At 44.2% G+C, this 18,249-nt stretch overlaps 1 protein-coding gene across 1 annotated transcript; it reads left to right on the top strand.

Annotated features, from left to right (window-relative positions):
- The first annotated feature begins 7,468 nt into the window (after positions 1 to 7,468).
- On the top strand, positions 7,469 to 16,382 carry LOC115178304 (zinc finger protein 239). Its single transcript, XM_029739420.1, has 2 exons — positions 7,469 to 7,669; positions 15,273 to 16,382. The coding sequence occupies exons 1-2, from the start codon at positions 7,507 to 7,509 to the stop codon at positions 16,142 to 16,144; spliced, it is 1,035 nt and encodes a 344-aa protein (XP_029595280.1). The 5' UTR covers positions 7,469 to 7,506; the 3' UTR covers positions 16,145 to 16,382.
- Positions 16,383 to 18,249: the final 1,867 nt, after the last annotated feature.

Raw genomic sequence — 18,249 nt, 5'->3', positions numbered from 1 at the left:
ACCAGGACAACCTGCTGAGTCCTGTTAGATAGACTAGTGTCTGTTACCAGGACAACCTGCTGAGTTCTGTTAGATAGACTGGTGTCTGTTACCAGGACAAACTGCTGAGTTCTGTTACATTGACAAATGAAGACACCATTGCCCTAGAGCACACAAATAACTATACCTACCTTGGCCTAAATATCAACACCATAGATGTCAGGCGCAGGACAGCAGAGAATTGGGAGTAACGTAAAACAATACACTTGCCCAAACACAAAACACACAAACATTAACTTTTACGCACGGGGCAAGAAACAGCACCCGTCGAAATAACAAATCGCCAACATTTACCGAACATGACATAAAACAATCCCGCACAACACCATGGGGGAAACAGAGGGTTAAATACATGAACAATAATTAGGGGAATGAAAAACAGGTGTGTAGAAACAAAGACAAAACAAATGGAAAATGACAAGTGGATCGGCGATGGCAAGTAGACCGGCGACACCGACCGCCGCCCGAAAAAGGAGGCTGAAGTTGTGACAGGGCTGTTTACAGATGGACTATGTACAGGTGCAGTGATCTGTGAGCTGCTCTAACAGCTAGTGCTTAAAGAAAAAATATAAATATGAATAGATATATATATAAAGACTTCTATAAGGGCAAGACCCAGATGCAGATGGTTCAAGTCTCTGATATTTATTATAATCAAAGGGGCAAGAGGTCATAACCAGGTCAGAGTCCAGGAGGTACAGAGTGGCAGGCAGGCTCGAGGTCAGGGCAGGCAGGCTCGAGGTCAGGGCAGGCAGGCTCGAGGTCAGGGCAGGCAGGCTCGAGGTCAGGGCAGGCAAGGGTCGAGGTCAGGGCAGGCAGGCTCGAGGTCAGGGCAGGCAGGCTCGAGGTCAGGGCAGGCAGACAGGTTCAGTGTCAAGGCAGGCAAGGGTCAAAAGCAGGAGGACTAGAAAAACAGCAATAAGGACAAACAGGCGCACGGAAAACCACACCGGTTGACAAGACAAGACGAACTGGCAAACAGGGAACACAGGAATAAGAACCCAGGGACTAATGGGAAAAACAGGGGACACCTGTGACATCACAGAGCCTTCACCTACAGAGAGATGAACCTGGAGAAGAGTCCTCTCAACCAGCTGGACCTACAGAGAGATGAACCTGGAGAAGAGTCCCCTCAGCCAGCTGGACCTACAGAGAGATTAACCTGGAGAAGAGTACTCTCAACCAGCTGGACCTACAGAGAGATTAACCTGGAGAAGAGTCCTCTCAACCAGCTGGACCTACAGAGAGATTAACCTGGAGAAGAGTCCTCTCAACCAGCTGGACCTACAGAGAGATGAACCTGGAGAAGTGTCCTCTCAGCCAGCTGGACCTACAGAGAGATGCACCTGGAGAAGAGTCCTCTCAGCCAGCTGGACCTACAGAGAGATTAACCTGGAGAAGAGTCCTCTCAGCCAGCTGGACCTACAGAGAGATGAACCTGGAGAAGAGTCCTCTCAGCCAGCTGGACCTACAGAGAGATGCACCTGGAGCAGAGTCCTCTCAACCAGCTGGTCCTACAGAGAGATGAACCTGGAGAAGAGTCCTCTCAACCAGCTGGACCTACAGAGAGATTAACCTGGAGAAGAGTCCTCTCAACCAGCTGGTCCTACAGAGAGATTAACCTGGAGAAGAGTCCTCTCAACCAGCTGGACCTACAGAGAGATGAACCTGGAGAAGCGTCCTCTCAGCCAGCTGGACCTACAGAGAGATGAACCTGGAGAAGAGTCCTCTCAGCCAGCTGGACCTACAGAGAGATGAACCTGGAGAACAGTCCTCTCAGCCAGCTGGACCTACAGAGAGATGAACCTGGAGAAGAGTCCTCTCAACCAGCTGGACCTACAGAGAGATTAACCTGGAGAAGAGTCCTCTCAACCAGCTGGTTCTACAGAGAGATGCACCTGGAGAACAGTCCTCTCAACCAGCTGGACCTACAGAGAGATGCACCTGGAGAACAGTCCTCTCAACCAGCTGGACCTACAGAGAGATTAACCTGGAGAAGAGTCCTCTCAACCAGCTGGACCTACAGAGAGATGAACCTGGAGAAGAGTCCTCTCAGCCAGCTGGACCTACAGAGAGATGAACCTGGAGAAGAGTCCTCTCAGCCAGCTGGACCTACAGAGAGATTAACCTGGAGAAGAGTCCTCTCAGCCAGCTGGACCTACAGAGAGATTAACCTGGAGAAGAGTCCTCTCAACCAGCTGGTTCTACAGAGAGATGAACCTGGAGAAGAGTCCTCTCAGCCAGCTGGACCTACAGAGAGATTAACCTGGAGAAGAGTCCTCTCAGCCAGCTGGTCCTAGTGCTCTGTTCACAAACACAAACAGACCTCACAGAGCCCTCACCTCCAGAGAGATGAACCTGGAGAAGAGTCCTCTCAGCCAGCTGGACCTACAGAGAGATGAACCTGGAGAAGAGTCCTCTCAACCAGCTGGTTCTACAGAGAGATGAACCTGGAGAAGAGTCCTCTCAGCCAGCTGGACCTACAGAGAGATTAACCTGGAGAAGAGTCCTCTCAGCCAGCTGGACCTACAGAGAGATGAACCTGGAGAAGAGTCCTCTCAACCAGCTGGTTCTACAGAGAGATGAACCTGGAGAAGAGTCCTCTCAGCCAGCTGGACCTACAGAGAGATGAACCTGGAGAAGAGTCCTCTCAGCCAACTGGACCTACAGAGAGATTAACCTGGAGAAGAGTCCTCTCAGCCAGCTGGACCTACAGAGAGATTAACCTGGAGAAAAGTCCTCTCAGCCAGCTGGTCCTAGTGCTCTGTTCACAAACACAAACAGACCTCACAGAGCCCTCACTTACAGAGAGATTAATCTGGAGAAGAGTCCCCTCAGCCAGCTGAACCTACAGAGAGATGAACCTGGAGAAGAGTCCCCTCAGCCAGCTGGACCTACAGAGAGATGAACCTGGAGAAAAGTCCTCTCAGCCAGCTGGACCGACAGAGAGATGAACCTGGAGAAGAGTCCTCTCAGCCAGCTGGACCTACAGAGAGATTAACCTGGAGAAGAGTCCTCTCAGCCAGCTGGACCTACAGAGAGATTAACCTGGAGAAGAGTCCTCTCAGCCAGCTGGACCTACAGAGAGATGAACCTGGAGAAGAGTCCTCTCAACCAGCTGGACCTACAGAGAGATTAACCTGGAGAAGAGTCCCCTCAGCCAGCTGGACCTAAAGAGAGATTAACCTGGAGAAGAGTCCTCTCAACCAGCTGGACCTACAGAGAGATGAACCTGGAGAAGAGTCCTCTCAGCCAGCTGGACCTACAGAGAGATGAACCTGGAGAAGAGTCCTCTCAGCCAGCTGGACCTACAGAGAGATGAACCTGGAGAAGAGTACTCTCAGCCAGCTGGTCCTAGTGCTCTGTTCACAAACACAAACAGACCTCACAGAGCACTCACCTACAGAGAGATTAACCTGGAGAAGAGTCCTCTCAGCCAGCTGGTCCTAGTGCTCTGTTCACAAACACAAACAGACCTCACAGAGCCCTCACCTACAGAGAGATGAACCTGGAGAAGAGTCCTCTCAACCAGCTGGTTCTACAGAGAGATGAACCTGGAGAAGAGTCCTCTCAACCAGCTGGTTCTACAGAGAGATGAACCTGGAGAAGAGTCCTCTCAGCCAGCTGGACCTACAGAGAGATTAACCTGGAGAAGAGTCCTCTCAGCCAGCTGGACCTACAGAGAGATTAACCTGGAGAAGAGTCCTCTCAGCCAGCTGGTCCTAGTGCTCTGTTCACAAACAGACCTCACAGAGCCCTCACCTACAGAGAGATTAATCTGGAGAAGAGTCCCCTCAGCCAGCTGGACCTACAGAGAGATGAACCTGGAGAAGAGTCCCCTCAGCCAGCTGGACCTACAGAGAGATGAACATGGAAAAGAGTCCTCTCAGCCAGCTGGACCTACAGAGAGATGAACCTGGAGAAGAGTCCTCTCAGCCAGCTGGACCTACAGAGAGATTAACCTGGAGAAGAGTCCTCTCAGCCAGCTGGACCTACAGAGAGATTAACCTGGAGAAGAGTCCTCTCAGCCAGCTGGACCTACAGAGAGATGAACCTGGAGAAGAGTCCTCTCAACCAGCTGGTTCTACAGAGAGATGAACCTGGAGAAGAGTCCTCTCAGCCAGCTGGACCTACAGAGAGATTAACCTGGAGAAGAGTCCTCTCAGCCAGCTGGACCTACAGAGAGATGAACCTGGAGAAGAGTCCTCTCAACCAGCTGGACCTACAGAGAGATTAACCTGGAGAAGAGTCCTCTCAGCCAGCTGGACCTACAGAGAGATTAACCTGGAGAAGAGTCCTCTCAACCAGCTGGACCTACAGAGAGATTAACCTGGAGAAGAGTCCCCTCAGCCAGCTGGACCTACAGAGAGATGAACCTGGAGAAAAGCCCTCTCAGCCAGCTGGACCTACAGAGAGATTAACCTGGAGAAGAGTCCTCTCAACCAGCTGGACCTACAGAGAGATTAACCTGGAGAAGAGTCCCCTCAGCCAGCTGGACCTACAGAGAGATGAACCTGGAGAAGAGTCCTCTCAACCAGCTGGTTCTACAGAGAGATGAACCTGTAGAAGAGTCCCCTCAGCCAGCTGGACCTACAGAGAGATTAACCTGGAGAAGAGTCCCCTCAGCCAGCTGGACCTTCAGAGAGATGAACCTGGAGAAGAGCCCCTCAGCCCACTGGTTCTGGGGCTCTGTTCACAAATCAATGAATCAAATGTATTTATAAAGCCCTTCTTACATCAGCTGATATCTCAAAGTGCTGTACAGAAACCCAGCCTAAAACCCCAAACAGCAAGCAATGCAGGTGTATAAGCACGGTGGCTAGGAAAAACTCCCTAGAAAGGCCAAAACCTAGGAAGAAACCTAGAGAGGCACCCGGCTATGAGGGGTGGCCAGTCCTCTTCTGGCTGTGCCGGGTGGAGATTATAACAGAACATGGCCAAGATGTTCAAATGTTCATAGATGACCAGCAGGGTCAAATAATAATAATAATCACAGTGGTTGTAGAGGGTGCAACAGGTCAGCACAAATACAACCCACAATGCCCCAGGACAGCAACACATTTAGACCCAAACAAATTATGAGAAAGCAAAAAAGATAACTATTTGACACATTGGAAAGAATTAACCAAAAAAGGAAATTTGGTTATTATTTGTCCCTAAACAGAGTACAAAATTAAGGAAATGTAAGAAAATTAAGGAAATCTTTGACTATGTGCCTCACTGCCCACAAACTGAGGTCGGAAACCGAGCTGCACTTCCTAACCCACATTAGAGATACATATTTCACACAAATCACAGACCCACAAAGATTTTTTATTTTTTTTAAATCAAACATTGATGAACTCCCATATCTATTAGGTGAAATACCACAGTGTGTAAATCACAGCAGCAAGATTTATGGCCCGTTTTGTCACGACTTCTAGCGAAGGTGGCTCCTCTCCCTGTTCGGGCGGCGCTCGGCGCTCGGCGCTCGGCGCTCGGCGCTCGGCGCTCGGCGGTCGTCGTCGCCGGTCTACTCGCTGCCACCGATCCCTTTTTTCCCTTTTCATTTGGTTTTGTCTGTTTTGTGTTTCACCTGTTTCTAGTTTGGGTTATTAGTGGGGTATTTAATCTCGCCCTACCAGTTTAGTTTCGTGCGGGATTCTTTGTTTACCTGTGGTTGGTTTGGGTTGCGTTTTTTTTTTTGAATGTTCTATTAGACAAGTGTATTTTTCTGGATTTTGTTTTCCGGATTATTTTAGTGGGCTGCTGTTGTGGTCTGTTGCCTGTTCTATTGGATGGAAAATAAATAAATAACTTAAATAAACGCCTTCTCTATATTATTACTCTCCTGCGCCTGACTTCACACCCACCTCTCCTAGGGAGCATTGACACCATTGCCATGAGAACAGGGCATCCAGTGGAACACAAACAACACTGTAAACACCACCTATATCTGTTTGTTTATCTACCGACTATTCTCTACTACAACTATTTGCACATTTCTAAAACACTGATAATATAACACTTGAAATGTCTTTATATCATTTTTAAACCTTTTTTGAGTGCAATATTTACTGTTAATTTCTATCGTTTTTTGTTGTTGATGTTTTGTGTCTTCTCTATTTTGTTTATTGGAGAGGAGAGGAAGAGACAGAAATAGACAGATAGAAATAAACAGAGAGAGAACAGAGGGGAGAGAGAGAGAAAATGGTATAGATACAGAGAGGCTGAGAGTGGGTCAGACGGGAGAGGGAGATATATATATATATAGAGAGAGAGAGACAGAGAGAGAGAGACAGAGAGAGAGAGAGAGAGAGACAGACAGACAGACACAGAGAGAGAGTGAGAGAGAGAGAGAGACAGAGAGAGAGACAGAGAGAGAGAGAGAGAGAGGAGAGTGAGAGAGAGAGAGAGAGAGACAGAGAGAGACAGAGACAGAGAGAGACAGAGAGAGAGAGAGAGACAGAGAGAGAGACAGAGAGAGAGAGAGAGTGAGAGACAGAGAGAGAGAGGCAGAGAGAGAGAGAGAGACAGAGAGAGTGAGAGACAGAGAGAGTGAGAGACAGAGAGAGAGAGAGAGTGAGAGAGAGAGAGAGAGAGAGACAGAGAGACAGAGACAGAGAGAGACAGAGACAGAGAGAGAGAGAGACAGAGAGAGACAGAGAGAGACAGAGAGAGAGAGAGAGAGAGAGAGAGACAGAGAGAGAAATGGACAATGATATTAAGCAGATTCTGACTGACTCCCAGCCTAAATGTTTCAAATGATCACTTTGTATTTGCATTAATCAATGCATGGTTCCCTTTATGTACGTGTCATATAATGTTATAATGTTATTATTAAAATCAAATAAAAAATAAAAACAATCGTTATAAGTGATTCACTTTTTTTGCATCTAAATTAAATAAACATTTTACTCAACTGTGTTACCCACTCCAGTCAGCAGATGGCGGTCTGGGAATTTAAGGTAATGCTGCTGCTGTGACGTATAATCTAGTGGACGGAACTCTTCTCTTTTTTTTTACCTTTACGCAACAACAGCTAGTCAGCCATCTCGGAAACCAAACTAGCTGAAACGTTAAAACTGTCTATACACTTTCTGTTATATTAGCCACGGTATTTGGTGGACACATTTCTGTCGTCTAGTTAGTTGTCCGATTTCATTTTATATTTACGGTGTTGTTGTTATTATTCAGCTAGCAGGCTGGTTAAGTTAGCATTAGCATAGGTAGCTATTATCTCCGACCATGAGGTCACGAAGCTACTCTCGTCCTGCTAAAGAAGATGAGGAGGAGGAAGAATCTCTCGTCAAAGAAGAGGAGGAAGAGGAGGATGTTACAGTAAAACAAGAAGTAGAGGGTGAGGCTGTTACAGTGAAAGAAGAAGAGAAAGACGTTACAGTGAAAGAAGAGGAAGACGCGTTCAGAGTGAAAGAGGAAGAGGAGGAGGAAGAGGAGGATGCCACAGTAAAAGAAGAAGAAGAGGAGATGGAAGTTTCAGTGAAAGAAGAGGAAGACGCGTTCCGAGTGAAAAAGGAGGAAGATGTTAAGGTGAAGGAAGAGGAAGATGCCGTTTTTGGTGTGAAGGAGGAAGGAGAGGTAACTGTCATATTGGAGGAAGAAGAGGAGACTGGAGATCTGATTAACACCAGTAAGTATTGTCACACACTATGAATGCCTCATGAGTTTAGTTCAACCATCAGAGCCCCAAATAGAAGCTTGTTTTTACTCTTGTTTGTAAACGAATTAAATGATAAACCAACACTGTATCAACATGGTTAAAACTATAATGTTGATATCATGGATGATCAGTCCTTGCCATATATATGTGCCAATATATCTCCTCCAAACACCAGCTTCGAGGGCATTATCACTTTTATACAACGAGTTACCAACATATTCAAATAATGATTGACATATTTTCATTAAAAACTTTGTTTTAATTAATTTGTTCATACTATTTCTTCCTTCCACAATATATATATATGGTCCCGACACAAATCCAGGGTTGCTAGAGACGCGACCAAGTTATATGTATATATATATATATATATATATATATGGTCCCGACACACATCCAGGGCTGCTAGAGACGCGACCAAGTTATATGTATATATATATATATATATATATATATATGTATATATATGTGTATATGTATATATGTGTATATATATGTATATATGTATATATATATGTGTATGTATATATATGTGTATATATATATATGTGTATATATATATATGTGTATATATATGTGTGTGTGTGTGTGTGTTAGTAACAGATGTAAATCGTACTCTCCTTGCGTTGTGTTTTCTCCTAATAAATCACATCAGCCAGTGGTCCCAGTTGAGCATCATTTATTATCTGTTGTTAAATGAGAAACAGCACGGTAGTTGTGCAGGGCTTAATGATACTGATGGCTGTCGATGGTAAAAGCTGTAGCATGAAGACAACTGTGTTAGCAGTGGGTTTATGTGACCATTACGTCGGTGTCTGCTAGCTAACACTTATCTACAGCAATCATATGCCAAAGCACATCCCAGAAAGCCCCTCAATCCCTAACAGGTACCATATACCCACCAATGTATAAATCAGCAAACTTGTACACATTGTAAAATATAAAATATAAAACAGTATTCAGAACGTGACCTATCCCTTGCATCACATTTTCATACTGGGAAGACCTGACGTTCGCGATCTCCCCCTATCTGCAAGCGGGGGGCCAATCACAACACGCCTTATTGTCATCGGAGTTGAACCAACCAATGAGAATGCTTGAACATTAAATACACATTTCTTTAGAGGCAAGTGGAAACATAACCAACCTTTGTTACATTCTCCCCTGCTGAATTACACTTGCACACTATAAAGAAACAAAATGAGGTATGCAATACCTTGCAATACATGTCACCAAATATTCCAGTGCAAAGACTATTCTCTAAAGAGAATTATTGGAATTCAAAAATGGGGTCTCTTGATAGTTAAAAATAATAATAATACAGACTTGGATTCTAATCCTACACCTGACAGGTATTCTAATGAATTCTGTATGAAAAACCCCTCTGTGTCTGCATTAGTCTCTATGAGTCTCACTGGGGCGTTTCCTAACCCGACCAGACCCCTGACCTGACAGGTATTCTAATGAATTCTGTATGAAAAACCCCTCTGTGTCTGCATTAGTCTCTATGAGTCTCACTGGGGCGTTTCCTAACCCGACCAGCCCCCTGACCTGACAGGTATTCTAATGAATTCTGTATGAAAAACCCCTCTGTGTCTGCATTAGTCTCTATGAGTCTCACTGGGGGCGTTTCCTAACCCGACCAGTCCCTGACCTGACAGGCCTAACAGCGTTATTACGTTTAACCTGTTCACCTACATATATATATGTTATCTATATAGAATATATATATATGTGTTCTATATCTATGGACGCGACCCAGTCCATCGTTCTTTGTGTTCTGTATCTATGGACGCGACCCAGTCGTTCGTTCTTTGTGTTCTGTATCTATGGACCCAGTCCTTCGTTCTTTGTGTTCTGTATCTATGGACGCGACCCAGTCCTTCGTTCTTTGTGTTCTGTATCTATGGACGCGACCCAGTCCTTCGTTCTTTGTGTTCTGTATCTATGGACGCGACCCAGTCCTTCGTTCTTTGTGTTCTGTATCTATGGACGCGACCCAGTCCTTCGTTCTTTGTGTTCTGTATCTATGGACGCGACCCAGTCCTTCGTTCTTTGTGTTCTGTATCTATGGACGCGACCCAGTCCTTCATTCTTTGTGTTCTGTATCTATGGGTGCGACCCAGTCCTTCGTTCTTTGTGTTCTGTATCTATGGACCCAGTCCTTCGTTCTTTGTGTTCTGTATCTACGGACCCAGTCCTTCGTTCTTTGTGTTCTGTATCTACGGACCCAGTCCTTCGTTCTTTGTGTTCTGTATCTATAGACGCGACCCAGTCCTTCGTTCTTTGTGTTCTGTATCTATGGACGCGACCCAGTCGTTTGTTCTAAATGTTCCATCGCCGTACTGGCTGGCAGCGTCCTTATCCCCTTGCTTGCTAACTAGCCAACTACGGCTAATTTACAGTCGCGTCAAAAAATACCAGCCAGAATAACAGTAAAAAGTAGCTGCGTTTTGTTGAAGCTGTTTTTTCTAGTGACTTTTTATTTGGATGCAGCCGTAACACTGAGCTAATGAGGCGCGATTTCACCTGACATAGAACGTGTGTTCCCTCCTTAGGACACTGTTCACAACGAGCTGGTAATAATAATATAACAATAACACAGCAACAACAATATATAACTTCAAACTGAAGCTGGAAAGAAGCTGCAAACAAGATGCACTTCGTTTCGTTTGACCTTTTTCAATGTACATTTCTTTGTATATATATATATATATGTGTGTGTTTGTGTGTGTGTGTGTGTGTGTGTGTGTGTGTGTGTGTGTGTGTGTGTGTGTATATGTATGTATATATATATATATATATATATATGTGTGTATATGTATTTATGAATATACACTGCTCAAAAAAATAAAGGGAACACTTAAACAACACAATGTAACTCCAAGTCAATCACACTTCTGTGAAATCAAACTGTCCACTTAGGAAGCAACACTGATTGACAATAAATTTCACATGCTGTTGTGCAAATGGAATAGACAACAGGTGGAAATTATAGGCAATTAGCAAGACACCCCCAATAAAGGAGTGGGTCTGCAGGTGGGGACCACAGACCACTTCTCAGTTCCTATGCTTCCTGGCTGATGTTTTGGTCACTTTGAATGCTGTCGGTGCTTTCACTCTAGTGGTAGCATGAGACGGAGTCTACAACCCACACAAGTGGCTCAGGTAGTGCAGCTCATCCAGGATGGCACATCAATGCGAGCTGTGGCAAGAAGGTTTGCTGTGTCTGTCAGCATAGTGTCCAGAGCATGGAGGCGCTACCAGGAGACAGGCCAGTACATCAGGAGACGTGGAGGAGGCCGTAGGAGGGCAACAACCCAGCAGCAGGACCGCTACCTCCGCCTTTGTGCAAGGAGGAGCAGGAGAAGCACTGCCAGAGCTCTGCAAAATGACCTCCAGCAGGTCACAAATGTGCATGTGTCTGCTCAAACGGTCAGAAACAGACTCCATGAGGGTGGTATGAGGGCCCGACGTCCACAGGTGGGGGTTGTGCTTACAGCCCAACACCGTGCAGGACGTTTGGCATTTGCCAGAGAACACCAAGATTGGCAAATTCGCCACTGGCGCCCTGTGCTCTTCACAGATAAAAGCAGGTTCACACTGAGCACGTGACAGACGTGACAGAGTCTGGAGACGCCGTGGAGAACGTTCTGCTGCCTGCAACATCCTCCAGCATGACCGGTTTGGCGGTGGGTCAGTCATGGTGTGGGGTGGCATTTCTTTGGGGGCCCGCACAGCCCTCCATGTGCTCGCCAGAGGTAGCCTGACTGCCATTAGGTACCGAGATGAGATCCTCAGACCCCTTGTGAGACCATATGCTGGTGCGGTTGGCCCTGGGTTCCTCCTATTGCAAGACAATGCTAGACCTCATGTGGCTGGAGTGTGTCAGCAGTTCCTGCAAGAGGAAGGCATTGATGCTATGGACTGGCCCGCCTGTTCCCCAGACCTGAATCCAATTGAGCACATCTGGGACATCATGTCTCGCTCCATCCACCAACGCCACGTTGCACCACAGACTGTCCAGGAGTTGGTGGATGCTTTAGTCCAGGTCTGGGAGGAGATCCCTCAGGAGACCATCCACCACCTCATCAGGAGCATGCCCAGGCATTGTAGGGAGGTCATACAGGCACGTGGAGGCCACACACACTACTGAGCCTCATTTTGACTTGTTTTAAGGACATTACATCAAATTTGGATCAGCCTGTAGTGTGGTTTTCCACTTTCATTTTGAGTGTGACTCCAAATCCAGACCTCCATGGGTTGATAAATTGGATTTCCATTGATTATTTTGGTGTGATTTTGTTGTCAACACATTCAACTATGTAAAGAAAAAAGTATTTAATAAGATTATTTCTTTCATTCAGATCTAGGATGTGTTGTTTGTGTTCCCTTTATTTTTTGAGCAGTATATGTATATAGATATGTGTGTATATATATATATATATATATCTATATATATATAGATATATATCTCCATAAAAGTTATACCAGCTGATTTAATGATTTTGACTGGCTGAGAAACGCTACATGCCTCTCGTCCCGACCCCGAGTCCCGAGTCCCGACCCCGAGTACCGACCCCGAGTACCGACCCCGACCCCGACACAAACAATGTAGCAAATGTCGGAGAGACGGACAGCAAGGTTTATTACAAATCTCTGCTGTTGAAAACTAAATGTTAGTCTAAAAGAAATATGAGATAATGTCTAGATGCTTTTTATAGTGGAGATCAAGTTTATAAATTGCCTGGCAGGGCTGATTAGACAGTGGATTGTGCACAGTCAGATGGAACAGAGTAAATATTCATTTTAACACTATAGATTTAGCTGGTGGTAACTTGTGGAATAGACACCAGCTGGAATGCGGTTTTAACCAATCAGCATTCAGGATTTGACCCACCTGTTGTATACATTTCTCCAGCCCCATTCTTCAGTTTATTAGCAAAACGCTTTATTGTTTCAGCTGCAGATTCCTATCCAAGATTTAATCAGCAACTAAATGGCCACTCTGATGCAAGGAATGTCCAGAATATTTTGGTGTCTCATTCCCTATGCTGGTGAAGACAGTTATCCTCCATGTTGGATCTAATATCTCTAGTAATAAAACAGTTATCCTCCATGTTGGATCTAATATCTCTGGTAATAAAAGTTATCCTCCATGTTGGATCTAATATCTCTAGTAATAAAACAGTTATCCTCCATGTTGGATCTAATATCTCTAGTAATAAAACAGTTATCCTCCATGTTGGATCTAATATCTCTAGTAATAAAACAGTTATCCTCCATGTTGGATCTAATATCTCTAGTAATAAAACAGTTGTCCTCCATGTTGGATCTAATATCTCTAGTAGTAAAACAGTTATCCTCCATGTTGGATCTAATATCTCTAGTAGTAAAACAGTTATCCTCCATGTTGGATCTAATATCTCTAGTAATAAAACAGTTATCCTCCATGTTGGATCTAATATCTCTAGTAATAAAACATACTCGATGTTGGATCTAATATCTCTAGTAATAAAACAGTTATCCTCCATGTTGGATCTAATATCTCTGGTAATAAAACAGTTATACTCCATGTTGGATCTAATATCTCTAGTAATAAAACAGTTATCCTCCATGTTGGATCTAATATCTCTAGTAATAAAACATACTCCATGTTGGATCTAATATCTCTAGTAATAAAACAGTTATCCTCCATGTTGGATCTAATATCTCTGGTAATAAAACAGTTATCCTCCATGTTGGATCTAATATCTCTAGTAATAAAACAGTTATCCTCCATGTTGGATCTAATATCTCTAGTAATAAAACAGTTATCCTCCATGTTGGATCTAATATCTCTAGTAATAAAACAGTTGTCCTCCATGTTGGATCTAATATCTCTAGTAGTAAAACAGTTATCCTCCATGTTGGATCTAATATCTCTAGTAGTAAAACAGTTATCCTCCATGTTGGATCTAATATCTCTAGTAATAAAACAGTTATCCTCCATGTTGGATCTAATATCTCTAGTAATAAAACATACTCGATGTTGGATCTAATATCTCTAGTAATAAAACAGTTATCCTCCATGTTGGATCTAATATCTCTGGTAATAAAACAGTTATACTCCATGTTGGATCTAATATCTCTAGTAATAAAACAGTTATCCTCCATGTTGGATCTAATATCTCTAGTAATAAAACATACTCCATGTTGGATCTAATATCTCTAGTAATAAAACAGTTATCCTCCATGTTGGATCTAATATCTCTGGTAATAAAACAGTTATCCTCCATGTTGGATCTAATATCTCTAGTAATAAAACATACTCCATGTTGGATCTAATATCTCTAGTAATAAAACAGTTATCCTCCATGTTGGATCTAATATCTCTAGTAGTAAAACAGTTATCCTCCATGTTGGATCTAATATCTCTAGTAATAAAACAGTTATCCTCCATGTTGGATCTAATATCTCTAGTAGTAAAACAGTTATCCTCCATGTTGGATCTAATATCTCTAGTAGTAAAACAGTTATCCTCCATGTTGGATCTAATATCTCTAGTAGTAAAACAGTTATCCTCCATGTTGGATCTAATATCTCTAGTAATAAAACAGTTATCCTCCATGTTGGATCTAATATCTCTAGTAGTAAAACAGTTATCCTCCATCTAATATCTCTAGTAGTAAAACAGTTATCCTCCATGTTGGATCTAATATCTCTAGTAATAAAACAGTTATCCTCCATGTTGGATCTAATATCTCTAGTAATAAAACAGTTATCCTCCATGTTGGATCTAATATCTCTAGTAGTAAAACAGTTATCCTCCATGTTGGATCATCATCATCAGGATTATGTTGACAATTAGATACTGTACGACTGTGGAGTTTAACAGCGGTGCGTGAAGACTCCATCTTTCATGTTTTTTTCTTCAGAGATGTTAAGATAACGAGAGAGATGCCTTATTAAGATAACGAGAGAGATGCCTTATTAAGATAACGAGAGAGATGCCTTATTAAGATAACGAGAGAGATGCCTTATTAAGATAACGATAGAGATGCCTTATTAAGATAACGAGAGAGATGCCTTATTAAGATAACGAGAGAGATGCCTTATTAAGATAACGAGAGAGAAGCCTTATTAAGATAACGAGAGAGATGCCTTATTAAGATAACGAGAGAGATGCCTTATTAAGATAACGAGAGAGATGCCTTATTAAGATAACGAGAGAGAAGCCTTATTAAGATAACGAGAGAGATGCCTTATTAAGATAACGAGAGAGTTGCCTTATTAAGATAACGAGAGAGATGCCTTATTAAGATAACGAGAGAGATGCCTTATTAAGATAACGAGAGAGATGCCTTATTAAGATAACGAGAGAGAAGCCTTATTAAGATAACGAGAGAGATGCCTTATTAAGATAACGAGAGAGATGCCTTATTAAGATAACGAGAGAGATGCCTTATTAAGATAACGAGAGAGATGCCTTATTAAGATAACGAGAGAGATGCCTTATTAAGATAACGAGAGACTGAGATCGCAATAGAAGGTCATGAGTTAACCATCTGTCTTGACTTTGTCGTTCACACAGGAGAGACACGTGACTATCGTGAATCCTCTGGGGAACCTCAACAACCTCATGATGCTGACGAGGCAGAGAAGAGTCTCTCCAGATCAAAACGCCTCAAGAAAAAACAGTGGAGACCCACAAGGAAACGAATTCACTTCTGTTCTGACTGCGGGAAAGGTTACAAATATTCATCAGCTCTTAAAAAACACCAGAGATTCCACACCGGAGAGAAACTATACCACTGCTCAGACTGTGGGAGGAGGTTTACTTCCTCAGTCGGAATGCAATTACATCAGAGAACCCACACTGGAGAGAAACCATACCACTGCTCAGAATGCGGGATGGGTTTTACTACCTCATGTAGACTGATATCACACCAGAGAATACACACTGGAGAGAAACCGTATCACTGCTCTGACTGTGGGATGAGTTTTACTACCTCAGGTGGAATGATATCACACCAGAGAGTACACAATGAGAAGAGTTTTGCTGCCCGGGCAGCCCTGGCTACACACAAACGAATCCACACTAAGGAGAAACCGTTTCACTGCTCCGACTGTGGAATGAGCTATATTACCTTCAGCGGCCTGAAAACACACCAGTCTAAACATACCGGAGAGAAACCGTATAGCTGTGATGTATGTGGGGATAGTTTTTCTCTCTCCACAACTCTATCTATACATAAACGAACACACACAGGTGAGAAACCGTACCACTGCCCTGACTGTGGAATTAGCTTTTCTGCTTCAAGTGGCCTGAGAAGACACCAGAGAAAACATACAGGAGAGAAACCTTACAGCTGTGATCAGTGTGGGAAGGGTTTTCTTCGATCAGACTCCCTGGCAAAACACAAGGCAAGAGTCACAGAGTGTGGAATGACATCTGTGGATTAGGTGAAAGAGGGGGTTGAGGTCAGGAGGTCAGGAGGTCAGGTCAGATCCCCTGAAGGGAGTAATAAGGGTTTAGTATCCTGTTACCCTCTTCCTGTTGAACCAGAAGATGTAAGGATTGGAGAGAAGGAGAAGTGTCCAAAGTGGGGTGTATATATTCTTGTGATGGTGAGAACATGTTTTTGTCTGAATTTACAGCTGTAACGACCCTTTGGGAATAATTAAAACTTTGTTAAGCTTCTCTAGTGTCTGTGAGTTATTTGCTCTGAAACAATTTGAACCTAACAGCTGGTTTGAATATTACAGTCCATCAATGATTCCCAGACAAATTTACTGAGCTTGAGCACATTGTCACAAAAACAATGAATATCTATGTACAAGGTTGGTAGAATCTTATTCAAAACCCAACCAACAAACCAAAAGAGACCCAGAAAACCTAAGCTTATGCATTTTACATTTTAGTCATTTAGCAGACGCTCTTATCCAGAGCGACTTACAGTAGTAAATACATTTCATAATTTTTTTTTTTTTTCGTACTGGTCCCCCGTGGGAATCGAACCCACAACCCTGGCGTTGCAAACACCATGCTCTGGCATGGTTCGCTTATGCCAGTGGCTATTAAGAATGATGCAGTGACCAAAAGATTATCAGAGGGATTTTCAGATTGAACTGATGGTGAGTCCATTTCGACAACAGCTGAGAAGTGATGCGATTCGTAGCTGGGTAAGTTAGCTAGCTAGCCTAGCTGGGTTAGTTAGCTTGCTAGCCTAGGCTGGGTAGGTTAGCTTGCTAGCCTAGGCTGGGTAGGTTAGCTTGCTAGCCTAGCCGGGGTAGGTTAGCTTGCTAGCCTGGGTTGGTTAGCTAGCTAGCCTAGCTGGGTAGGTTAGCTTGCTAGCCTGGGTAGGTTAGCTTGCTAGCCTGGGTAGGTTAGCTAGCTAGCCTAGCTGGGTTGGTTAGCTTGCTAGCCTAGCTGGGTAGGTTAGCTTGCTAGCCTAGCCGGGGTAGGTTAGCTTGCTAGCCTAGCCGGGTAGGTTAGCTTGCTAGCCATCAGTTAAATCATATAGATTTTTACACGTTGTCAATCAATTTCCCTTACGCCACAGTACTGGTAGTCACTGCTAGACTGGTAGCTACCTTCAGCCGAGTAAACATGTTTGTTCATTCTATCTTTGACTGACGTAAGTTAACGTAAGCTAACTAATGTTAGCCATCTATTCCACCCTTGTCTGGAAAACACTCCGTTACTAAAAAGATAATTGTCTTTATAGCCTCCTCACACTGTGTGTGGTGGTTCTGACTTATACACTTGAAACATCCTTAATCGTATCACAGAGGGAGAGAGAGAGAGGAACGCAGGACGTATCACAGAGGGAGAGAGAGGAACGCAGGACGTATCACAGAGGGAGAGAGAGAGAGGAACGCAGGACGTATCACAGAGGGAGAGAGAGGAACGCAGGATGTATCACAGGGAGAGAGAGAGAGAGGAACGCAGGATGTATCACAGAGAGAGAGAGAGAGAGAGGAACGCAGGACGTATCACAGGGAGAGAGAGAGAGAGGAACGCAGGATGTATCACAGGGAGAGAGAGAGAGAGAGGAACGCAGGATGTATCACAGGGAGAGAGAGAGAGAGGAACGCAGGATGTATCACAGGGAGAGAGAGAGAGAGAGGAACGCAGGATGTATCACAGGGAGAGAGAGAGAGGAACGCAGGATGTATCACAGAGAGAGAGAGGAATGCAGGATGTATCACAGAGGGAGAGAGAGAGAGAGGAACGCAGGACGTATCACAGGGAGAGAGAGAGAGAGAGGAACGCAGGATGTATCACAGGGAGAGAGAGAGAGGAATGCAGGATGTATCACAGGGAGAGAGAGAGAGAGGAATGCAGGATGTATCACAGGGAGAGAGAGAGAGAGAGGAACGCAGGACGTATCACAGAGAGAGAGAGAGAGAGGAACGCAGGATGTATCACAGGGAGAGAGAGGAACGCAGGATGTATCACAGGGAGAGAGAGAGAGAGAGAGAGAGGAACGCAGGATGTATCACAGAGAGAGAGAGAGAGAGGAACGCAGGATGTATCACAGGGAGAGAGAGAGAGAGAGAGGAAC

The sequence above is a fragment of the Salmo trutta genome, chromosome 38 (assembly GCF_901001165.1).
Source record: "Salmo trutta chromosome 38, fSalTru1.1, whole genome shotgun sequence".
In the NCBI taxonomy this organism is placed as follows: Eukaryota; Metazoa; Chordata; class Actinopteri; order Salmoniformes; family Salmonidae; genus Salmo; species Salmo trutta.
Note: the sequence above shows the minus strand (reverse complement) of the source record. Positions and strands in the feature narration are given on the sequence as shown.